Source organism: Pelobates fuscus, chromosome 1 (assembly GCF_036172605.1).
Source record: "Pelobates fuscus isolate aPelFus1 chromosome 1, aPelFus1.pri, whole genome shotgun sequence".
In the NCBI taxonomy this organism is placed as follows: domain Eukaryota; kingdom Metazoa; phylum Chordata; class Amphibia; order Anura; family Pelobatidae; genus Pelobates; species Pelobates fuscus.
In genome coordinates, this window is record NC_086317.1 from 315,696,146 (window position 1) to 315,708,351 (window position 12,206).

General features: G+C 41.5%; 1 protein-coding gene across 1 annotated transcript in view; it reads right to left on the reverse strand.

Annotated features, from left to right (window-relative positions):
• ATP10A (ATPase phospholipid transporting 10A (putative)) overlaps nt 1-7,905 on the reverse strand; it is a 184,986-nt gene extending 177,081 nt beyond the window's left edge. The window contains exon 1 of the mRNA XM_063459159.1: nt 7,171-7,905. Within this exon, the coding sequence (XP_063315229.1) occupies nt 7,171-7,616 (446 nt within the window). The 5' untranslated portion in view covers nt 7,617-7,905. The remainder of the gene's footprint in view (nt 1-7,170) is intronic.
• Between the last annotated feature and the right edge of the window lie 4,301 nt (nt 7,906-12,206).

Genomic DNA, 12,206 nt, shown 5'->3' on the forward strand with positions numbered 1-12,206 from the left:
AAGTTCCTTTCACCTCGTCACTCGTCCTCATTTTGACCTCAGCCATAGACACTCCACTTCACAGAATGTCGATGTTGGGGTATGGATTTGTCTGTGAGATGAAAGCTAGAGACAAGCATAGGATATATGTGTAGTCTTATTTAAGAATCCTGTGAGTTTCCCTCCGGCACCACCTCCACCAGTTACATGACACTTGGGAGGTATTTTTTTCTGTAATTAGGACCATAATAATGGTCAGTAACAAGTCCAATGGGCTCTTAAGACAGCCCTGAGGATGTGAATTTCTGAGACCTAACAAAGTATATTTGGTACGAACTAAAGAAAGTATTGCAATATGAAAAAGTCAACAAAACAAAAACTTTGTTCACACATATAACTCATTCTGACATTAATGAATATCACGCAAACTCAGAAATCAAAGAAAACGAGTATATCTTTTGAAATAACATTGTTAATTTTCCCTTTCCCTGATCTTAAAATAAGAAAGAGAGGCCAAAAAAGCAAAAAGAATACATGCAGGCAGAGCACTCAATGTAAAGCCTGCAAGCTGACTGGTCACCTACACAGTAATGCAGTGGTTTCCAAACTTTAGGTTCAAGGCGCTCTTAATAATATTTCAATATTTTTTCCAAGGCGCCCCAAGTCAAAAAACATTCTAGATTGTATAAATGTACAGCATGCGGCATATACTGGGCCCCTGTTTAGCAGAAATGTTTCCCTGTCAAGGTCAAATCCAGAACCTTATGGGGGTGGGGGGGACGCTAGTAGATTATTTAAAAAAACAATCCAGGCACAAAAAAAAACACTACAGCACTACATGGTGATTATGGTGCCAGAAGTGCTGTGGTGCCTTCCCTTAAATACATAAAGAGAATCAATACAGTAAAGGAGGAGACTACATTTAAAAGAAGAAAAAAATACCACAATAAGAGGTCCTCTCTCCCTCCCTTGCTGGCTGCCAGCATTACAATGCTAGCGGGCCGGTGAAAGATTTCTGATCTCCCCTATGGTCCTGCAGAGCCGGCAGGGTAGAGTGAGGCACCGTTCACGGTGCTTTGATCATAGTGAGAGTGAATGGGTCACTCTCGTGATCATAGCACAAGAGGATGCCCAGGGCGCCGCGGCACACTGTTTGGGAACCACTGCACTAACTCTATACAGAATAAAAAAATAAAAAAAACACACAACAACAAAAGAGGGTGTCTTACTGCTATAGTAATGAAGGTCTGCCAGTAGAACCCAACTAACTACTTTAAATTAACACTCAGCTTGCCAAAGTGCTGTAAGTGTGAGGAGAACTTCCTATTAATTGCAGTGTATAGAAGTGCCAATTTATATTTCAAATCATCACTTTTATAACAAAATATTAGAAACCTTTTCCTGGCTTTTAGTTAGGAGAGCTTTTATTTATTTATTTATTTTTTTAGGCGAAAAGCTCCCTGTGTACTAATGTGCACTTGCATCTCAAAATCAGCTCTGTTTGGAGGTATTCTTATCACGGGAGAGGGATATATATAGTAAAAATAGAAATCCAGCGCACTCACTTATCAACTAAACAGCTACTTTGATGCTGACAGATTCGACTAGTTTTATTAAAAACACCTAATCTAGGCAAAAAATAATGGGGGTTTAGTTACACTATATGATCATACATTGCATAAGCCTGCCACAAACATCAATGTACCCCATCTTTGGCAGGTATATATAAAATTTTCCTCTGTTGCAGGGAATAAAGGGAGGACTGCTGATTTTGTAAGCTGCTTTTAGATATATCCCTAATGAACAAATGCAGCAATACATTAATGTATGTTTTATTGGGGGTATGGCTACTTAATTGTAAAAAAATATAAAAAAAAAAAAACCAATAAATAAAATAAAAAATGTCATATTAAAGTGCTCCATAAAGGGTCACAATCTTTCACTGTAAATCTATTTGAGTGTTCTGATGTTTGAGAATAGTCAATGGCCCCCATCTGGAAAACCTAGTATCTAGTTTTCTCGATATGTTTATCGGATGTTGAACTGAGGAGCATAGAAATGTCCTCAAAAAGCTTAGCAAATTATAAAAATTGCCCCTAAATAAAGCCATTATCAAGTGCTCAAATGCAACCACACAGTGAATAGGACGCAAATTGAGGAAATTAAAAAGGACCACTATAGTGCCAGGAAAACAAAAACTCGTTTTCCTGGCACTATAGGGTCTTTAGGTCCCCCCCCGTCCCCCCTCAGGGTTCCCCTCCCGCCCGGCTGGAGGGGGAGGAAGGGGTTAAATTATTTCCTTTCTCCAGCGACGGGCTCCCTCGGCGCTGGAGACTATCCTCCCTCTTCCGACATCATCCGCCGAATGTGCATGGGCGGCAATAGCCGCGTGCGCATTCAAGCAGTCCATAAGAAAGCATTTATGTGCCCTAAACTATTAAATGTAAGTTCAATCTATACTAACATGCTGTTGTGCTAAAACAAATCTTAACTAGAATCCACCTTACTCACTCTTTGGCTGCTCATGTTTACAACAGGAGTAGTTGAGAGCTAAAAATACCAATTGCACAGTTCTCTTGCAACAGGTAGCTAGAAAATGGCCTGTGCACCCACACTTATTATATATCATTTTATTTAAGAGAAACAAGGCTTTCATTCAACATCAAATATTTTAGGTATGAAACATAATTTAATATGAATAAAACATAAAAAAAATTTTTTAAAAACAAATTTAGTTCTACGTGACATTCTAACTGTGAATGTCATAATACTGTTTTTACTGCAATAAAATACATATATTTGTATTCAGTGATGTCTCACGTGTAAAACAGTACCCCCCCCCCCCTCCTATGTACAGGTTTTATGGTGGTTTGGGATGTTACAGGGTCATATATAGCACGCTACATTTTTCAGTGTTTTCACATTGAAATTCTCCAGATTGGTTACATTGCCTTTGAGACCGTATGGTAGCCCAGGAATGAGAATTACCCCCATGATGGCATACCATTTGCAATAGTAGACAAACCAGGGTATTGCAAATGGGGTATTGTCCAGTCTTTGTTACTAGCCACTTAGTCAGAAACACCGGCCAAAGTTAGCGTTCCCATTTGTTTGTGTGTGTGTGGAAATATTAATAAAAAAAAAAAAAACTAATTTGAACGCCAATTTTGGCCAGTGTTTGTGACTAAGTGGCTACTAACAAAGACTGGACAGTACCCCATTTGCAATACTTTGGGTTGTCTACCAAATAATATTGTCAGTGTAAGTGCCGTTTGTGTGTGAAAAATGCATAAAACGTCACTTTCACTGACTATATCATCATTGTAATACATTTTACTGTTTTGAAACACTAATATTTGTGTTCAGCGAAGTCTCCTGAGTAAAACAGTACCCCCCATGTTGCAAATTGTAATTAATAAAATTACATAATTATGTGAAATTATTATATTTAAAAAAAAAATTATATATACAGTGGGACCTCGGTTTACAAATGCCTCGGTTAACATAATTTTCGGTTTACAAATGAAAATCCATTGAAAATAATGCCTCGGTTTACATACACACTTATGTATATAGATATATATTATTTTGTTCTACGTGTATTTTGATATCTATATATTAATTTTAAAATACAGTTAGAACTAAATTACACATTTATTTATATTTGAATGTATTTACATATTTATTTCAATATCATTCTACATGTACTTTGATATTAATATACCGTATATACTCGAGTCAATGTCTGTATTATGGCAATTTACATTGCCATAATACAGACAATGGGGCTGTGTAGGAGGGGGGCTGGCAGGAAGTGTTTACTTACCTTTCCTGCAGCTCCCTTCTCCTCCGCGCCGGTCCAATCAGCTCCCCTGTCAGCTCCCAGTGGAAGTCTTGCGAGAGCCGCAGGGTCAGAGGGCGGCCGCCAGACTTACACTGGGACTTGCAGAGGGAGCTGACCGGACCGGCGCGGAGGAGAAGGGAGCTGCAGGAAAGGTAAGCGCTCTCTGCCAGCCCCCTCCACTGAACTGCCAATGCCACTGGACCACCAGGGAGTGACAGCCCCCCTCCCTGCCATGTATCAAGCAGGGAGGGGGGGGGGACAAAAAAAAGTATTAATAAAATAAAATAATAATATAACAAAAAAAAAAAATAATTCAAATAATAATTTAAAAAAAATAATAATAAAAATGCCCACCTCCCACCAAGGCTCTGCAACACATACACAAACACACACTGCAAATAAATATTCAATTAATATAATTATTTTAGGATCTAATTTTATTTAGAAATTTACCAGTAGCTGCTGCATTTCCCACCCTAGTCTTTAACTCGAGTCAATAAGTTTTCCCAGTTTTTTGGGGTAAAATGAAGGGCCTCGGCTTATATTCGGGTTGGCTTATACGGTATGTTAATATTAAAATACACACACAATATTATATATATATATATATATATATATATATATATATATATATATATATATATATACACACACGTTAAATTTTTATTTGATTTTTTTTTTTTTTTTTACAGGCAGCAGGGGAAGTAGTGACAGGCACTTCCCCTTCTGACATTGCTATGGACAGCTATGCTTGCTATGGACAGCTATGCTGTCCATGTGATCGCGAGGTCCGCAAGAATCACATGGCCCAGGTGAGTCCCCACACCGCAATCGCTGGCGATCGGGTAAGTAGAAAGGACAGCGGGGACATGCTATGTCGCCCCCTGCCGACTATAGCCGGGTCCCCAAGGACGGCATAGCACACTGGCTGTCCTTAAAGGGGTAAATTGGGAGTTAAATTTGAATTTAAAGTATTTATTAAAGGTTTGTAAAGGTATGTCTGTATACAGGTTAATTAAAGGGACATTATAGTCACCAGAATCACTACAGCTTAATTGTAGTGGTTTTGGTGTCTATAGCATGTCCCTGCAGTCTTACCACTGTAAACGCTGCCTTTTCAGAGAAAAGGTAGCGTTTACATTACTGCCTAGTAACTCCTCTAGTGGCAGTCAATGTGCACCAATCCGCAGCATCTCCGCACTCTGTATGGAGTTACTTAAAGGGACACTTCAGACACCCAGACCACTTCTGCCCATTGGAGTGGTCTGGGTGCTGACTCCCACCACCCTTAACCCTGCAAATGTAATTATTGCAGTTTTTATAACTGCAATAATTACCTTGCAGGGTTAAGTCCTCCTCTAGTGGCTGTATCAGACAGCCACTAGACGGACTTCTGTGTTCTTAGAACACGAAAAGTGTTTTAAACAACGCTGAACGTCCTCACGCTATGTGACTACCTCCAGCGTCGCCGTAATCCCCATAAGAAAGCATTGAAAAATGCCTTCCTATGGGGAGGTCTAATGCGCGTGTGTGGCCATTGCCGAGCATGCGCATTAGGTCTTCCCCGCCGGCTGACGTTGGCGGGGGAGTAGAGTAGGCGGAGACTGACCCAGCACCGAGGGACATCGGCGCAGGATTCAGGTAAGTCACTTAAGGGGTTTTAACCCTTCAGCAACATGGGAGGGAGAGGGGCACTGCAGAGTCCTGCAGTGCCAGAAATAACGGATGTGTTTTCCCGGCACTGGAGAGTCCGATTAACATTCCCCCTAGAGAAGTATCTCTATGAGGAGATGCTGATTGGCAACGGTGGTGTTTTGCTGTGCATGTGCAATATAAGATATACAACATGTATGAGTGCACATAAACAAAGGGGGAAATTGTGGAAGAATGAATGTGAAAAGAACCTTCGTACTTCAGTGGTTAAAGTAGAATTTGGCAAAATACTGTGACAAAGGTAAAATAAAGACAGATAAACTTGCCACCTAATTGTGAGGCATTGATACTGCGACAGTTTTGTTAGTTTCCATACAAGCCCTGATTGAGTAAAAGTATGTTTTTTATTTATGTGTTCTAAAAAGCAGATTTTCACAATTAATGGTGAAACAAAGCTAGCACCAACACCCTAAAAACCACAGTGGTCTGTTGACCTAATAAACACCAAGACATACAAATGGAATATTTGTTTTCATACACGAACTTCAACACTGAGGGGAGATCCAGGTTGCATTTGGACCAAACAAGTGGAATTTTTTTTTATGAAAATCACATTTATAGGGTTTGGCAGCCCCTCGGTTTCTTGCGAACACATCCAGTTATACAACAAGCAGAATGAGGTGTAAAGCTACATTTTCCACTGGAGGGAAAAACACAAAGACAAACACAAAAAAAACAATGTGAACCTAATTTAGAGCTCAGCAAACGGACTGCAGAAACACAAAAGAAGGATGTTTTATTGTGGAAGCTACACATGTGTCTTCAGCTATCCCTGCAGGGCATCCAGACTGCACAGAAGCCCGGAGAGTGGGCCTGTTCTCTGCATCTCATGGTAGGAGGGTCCCTACCCACCGTCTGACACGTGCTGTCAGTATGGGGACCCCAGCCATCGTGGCCCTCTTCAACTGGGCTAAAATAAACATTGCCCCAGCTGGCTACTGGTAGCATGTAAGGTCACAAAGTGCCAAAAAGAGATGGGGCGGGGGAGAGTAAACACTCAAGTGCTCCACCCCCTTCTAAGATGAATGGAGGGTACTTAGAAAGTGTAGCACAAAACGTGGCAGCTTTTACTGAAGCAACTTCTTGTCTAAATCCTCACAGGGGACGGGCCTGGGTGGGCTCTCTGATTAACCCTGTGAGTGCAGACATCGGCCAATTTCTTGCACTACAGTTTACCACGGTATGTACTCTATTTAAAAAGTTATCCATGTGGCAAAAAAAGCAATGTCGCCAAAAGGTATAGAAATAAAACCCTTACAAATATAACTGACATTTTAATTCTACAATGAGATGAAGCGGGGTTCTATCTCCAGTCACCCCTAAAACATGTGGTCATCACTTGCCAAGATAACTACGAAAATTCTATGGATCTGTAATAGTCTCAATGTAAACACACATCTGTCTGCAGAGCAGGTCTGGACAGTTATCATCCACCTGTACAGCCTGGAGGCATATTTCCTTCCTCACCACTATGTTATCACTGTGCTATATGGCCCTCTATGAAGTGATGGCTATAGTAAGGGGCATCGTTGGTAGAATTCTGGCTTTGGTGCCTCATGTAAGCGTTACTATGGTGGGACTGCTGTGATACTAGGGGTTTCCCCTGAAAGTTGAGGTCAGACATCCCTTCCTACCTGCTGTACACCAGGCAGTCCATGTGGTTGATCTCCTTGTCGGACCGGTAGCGCCGGTAGTCCTCCCACAGGTCCTTGATGGCGGTGACAGCCAGGATGAAGATGACCGGGGCCAGAGCCAGCTCGGGTTTGAAGGCATTGACGGCTGGGACAAAGTTAAGAAGAGCGATGAAGACGAAGTAGACATTGGCCAGGCGATGGAACTGTTCGAACAAGTTTTTGGGTAGGAATGAGAGCGCCGTGTACTTGGTGGTCTTGATGGAGTTACCGGCATAATGTCGGTTGGGGTTCTCCGAGGCTGCCTTCCCACAGGAATCATAGAGCAAGCTAGAGCACACACTCCTCGTCCTGCCATCCTTACTTTTTCTTCTCTTCTTCTTCCTCACCTTGTCCTCATTTCTGTCCACCGGGCACTGAGGATCACCTCCTCCACCATCCACCGCCATCTCCCTTCCAGCCCCCCTTCCTTGCCGATACCTCCTCCTTTATCGCCAGCGGTAAACGTGGGGCTGCTGCTGCCAGGAAGTTTACTTTTTCTCCGTCTCAGGGATGTCCTACTACATCCACGAAAACCCTGCCTGGAGCAATAAATGTACAGCTAAAGTGCTCAGCCCCCATCACGGCCAAGCTGTGCGGGAGGCTGGCCCTAGCTCCTGGACCATGGTTCTGGCATGTAATTCCACTCCGACGTTCTAGATTCCCGCTTAGAACTTTCGTTTAGAAACTTTAGATTAGCACCACTCTAGACAGAGAATGGATCCCGCCCTCCGCCTCGCAGCACTGCCCACGGTGTATCACTCATAGCAGTCCCGCATTTCCCCTTCACTGCCCAGCTGGGGTGGAGGGGGGAGTCTTACAGGACACTTTAGTCAATAGTCATGCTGTTTTAAAGCAACCCTCAACATACAATGTAACTTAATTGCTAACAAACACATTTTTTGTTTGGTTGTTTCGTTTTTGAATTCTGACGTCATATAGTGAAGCAACCCATATACTTTATGTGGTGAATGTATAATTAACCGGACCCTGCTTTAATTAAAGGGAATCAGTTGGCAAACTGCCTGTCATTTTAGGAGAAAAAAAAAATCACTGTAGTCAAGAAGCTAAACCAACCAGGAGAGTCTCATTCTGGTCTGATTTTATCCCCTAAACCTCTGTCCACCTGGTGTCTAGGGGATAAATAGTTTATCTTTCAGCTGCAGCTCCTCTCATCACATTAGGACGAGTGGAACAGTTATGTAATTTGGTCAGTCTTAGGCCACTGACAGAGGGGATTCTCTGGGGCTCCCAGATGTGAGAGGGGATTTATGCTGCTTGCACGCATTGCACAATAGGCACTTAAAAGAACACTCCACTGTCAAATAGGCAAAAAATAAAATTACTGTTTAGTATATATACCCCAATGAATACATGCAGGAATTTTTCACGCATGTATTCATCAGGAGTAAATCTTAAAATAGCTTGCAAAGCTTATCAGATCTTATGAACGGCGCCCTTAGTAAGCCTTCCCCTTTTATTTGGAAGACAATTTCAGTCTTTTCACAGGGAAGTTTCTGAATTTGTGCTCATGTGCAGGTTTGGTCTGAGGTATGGAGAAGCTAGTCTTAGGTCTTTGTGGGAAGAGTCAAACACGCTTCCCTAGTTAATTTATAACCGTGCTGATTTCTCATAGAAATCTGCACTTTATAGACTGGGGTTAAACTAGGATACTACTCACACATAAAGCACTTTTGCAAAATGAAATGCTTTTGGAGTGTGGAGTGGTCCTTTAAATGCCTCTTTATATTGTTGTAGCAGCACTCACTTTGAGTGCTTCACACTGCGCTTCTGTCAGTCTGGGGCCAGTCATACCTGAGTCTCTTGGTGTGAGCCACTGCTTTTTTTTCATATAACTACAATGTTTATATTGCAGGGCTAAATCCACCTCAGCCACTAGAGGTGCTTCCATTGCACTGTAAACCGTCATATGACGTGGAAGCTCATAGGAAAGCACTGAATACAATAATTTCCTATGGGGAAGCTTGGGTGCGTACACAGCAGTCGCAGCATATTCTCATTGATTCCCCAATGCAGCGCATTGGATTGGCCCATCGTCAGAGAAAGCCATACATCCTTGATGACTTTGAGCCTTGGAACTTGAAAATAGTAAAAAAAAAAAAAAAAAAAAAAAAAGGGTACCTCTGACTTGAAAAGGGGCAGGTCTGCCCACTGAAGCAGTGTTTTAGCCTAGCATCAAGCATGACAGGCTGATTAACTGGCCAGTCCCCAACATACAGGACAAAGCAGAGAAGGACAGTGCCCTAGTGTCCATGGATGCATGACAACATGGAACATAATCAGAACTGTCCCACCAACATTGAGACTTTTGGGAGACCTGGATAATGTTAAGTAAAGAAAAAAGAAATCTCAAAGAAAGAAACAAGAATTCTTCCAAGCCAACAGATATGTGTGCACTATTAAAGAAACATGTTAGGACCTATTTCAATCAAATGTATTTTATTTAATTCATATAATTTCTAAAAGATTGGATATTTAATTATTTAATAACTATTTCATTTGATATGTATTTTCTAATATCTATTTATAAGTATGTGTTTATGACTAAAAAACATTTATTGAACATTGCCCAGAATGAACAAGGCAAAAAGGGGGTAGATCACGTGCTGTAATATATATATATATATATATATTTGTGGTCAGGGCAATATTTGCCGTGATGGTAAGATAACACATAATATTTATATAATATAACAATGGATAGCGACACCAGTCGGTTGTGGTGTGCAGGAACCGACAATGCAGTAGGCCTGTAATAAAGACGGCCTACCTTAGAGGGTGATGTGAGTAAAGGGAGTGGTGGGAGGGGCACTCACCAGACCAACAATGGTAAAGTGGGAGAGGATTGGTAGCCTTTCTAAAGGGAACCCAAGCCCCTCCCACAACTACAGGCCTAGCCTTAAATTTGTGGTCAGGGCAATATTTGTCATGATGGTAAGATAACACATAATACTTATATAATATAACAATGGATAGTGACACCAGTCGGTTGTGGTGTGCCGGAACAAACAATGCAGTAGGCCTGTAATAAAGAGGGCAAAAAGGAAGTGTACCAAACAAGATTTATTCATACTACAAAACATCAATTATTTGGTCAAATCACGAAATGCCTGTTGTAATTCATTAACTGAGTTTGGTATGTATAAGGTGTAGGGAGAAGATTTCCAGCGTCCCACTGTTTTGATTAGATGAGCAGGAAATTGTTTGGAGGAAGTGGAGGACGCTGCCTCTATGAAGAAAGAATGTCCTGAGTAATGATGTGCGTTTAGGCCAAGTCTAGTGAACAGCATACGGACATAGAGCATGAATTTGTCAGTGGTAAGGGTGGAACCGTGTAGTTCTAATAGTGGTTGATGTGGTTGTTTGTGAAAGGTATTGAAGTATGCATCGAAAACTTTAACCGTGCACCATTTGCTGGAGGTAGGAAAAAGGGATATGTTAACAGTGCATCCCATTTGTCCGGTTTTGGAATTGTGAAGAGAAAGAATGTAATGGTCAATGGATTTGTGGATATCGGCTATTTTAAGGTAGTCTGTGGTGGTGACATTACTGGAGGTAAATTTCCTTGGAAGTAGGAATTTATAAAAAGCAAGATATGTGACCCTCATTAATCTCAAGGGGTGGTAAACTATTTAAACTAGATTGTAAACTACATTGTAAAACATATCCCACAGGGTGAGTCCTGTGTCCCTCCACTCATGCCTATAGACCCACGACACCAGGCTGGACACATAATGTTTACAAAGATTGGGTGTGTAGGATTAGATCTAGACACCTTGAGGCTAGTACCTATTTTTCAATATAGGGTTCAAATACCCCACAGATTCAGTCTGGATGTACTTGATGATCAAATGTGGACTATTATGAAACCATGTATATATTTATTAGCCATACGTTCTATAGTGTATATATGTTTATACAGTACAGTTTCCAAATGTTGGCAGACTATGCTTGCCTTATTGTCTCACTGTTAAGTGACTGTCTATACATGCCACTAATATCTTGCTATGCTGTCGTCCTGTCATGCAGCTCTATGTTCATAATACTTAGAGCAGACGTGCCGTTAGAATATGCCTTAACCCCTGCCTCCTGTGTACAGAACTGTCCTGCACACCGATCGCTCCACGATCGGCTGGTCGCCATGACAATATGTAAACGAACGCTGACTCGCGTCCCGGCCGGTCACCATGGTAACGGCCGACGCACAGAGCACACACAGCAGCAATTCGTCCAGCTGCAGAATACACAAAACGGAATCAATTTTGCCCGCGATTTTCTGGCGCCCAGGCAGATCGGTACACAGGGTGAGGGGTAAGTCCCAGCTGAATCTTATGTACTGAATTTGATTTTAATTTGATTAAGAACTGTTTAACTTTGCTATATATTCTGTTACAATTACAATGCACTGTTATCCTGACGAAAGTCCTGACACAGGACTGAAACGTTGATTTCTCATGGCAGTTGCCGAATAAAGTTAAGTTATTTATTTTTCAACATTTAAAGAAGTCCTTGGAGTGCTTTTCCTACTTTTGATTTCCATTCATTCTGCTGACAAGCACCGGGCATTATCCGTATAATTCAACAGGAGTGCAAGCATTGGACAGTATTGTATAATTTGGTCTAGATAGCAATAGACCAGCTATGCACCTGTAATATCGACATCTTCATATCGACCCTCTTCCTATCACCTATATTGAAAATGGAATGAGGACTACAGCTGGAAAGAGACAATGCACAATCCAATTGTGCAACCATCCATCATTTTTAACAGTGCACTACTGTTCTCATTCACCTGTGATACGTACAGAATTGACATAGACAGTAGAAGCCACCACTTCTGTATACCTACAGAGACTATCTTCAGTACATATCATTCATTTTGAGTATAAAGCACCTATGGAAGAGTTTTTTTCACAAGCGGGAGGTCTATTGGAACAAGCAGAAATCTTCCAACACACAGAAGAAGACGGTGACCGGAT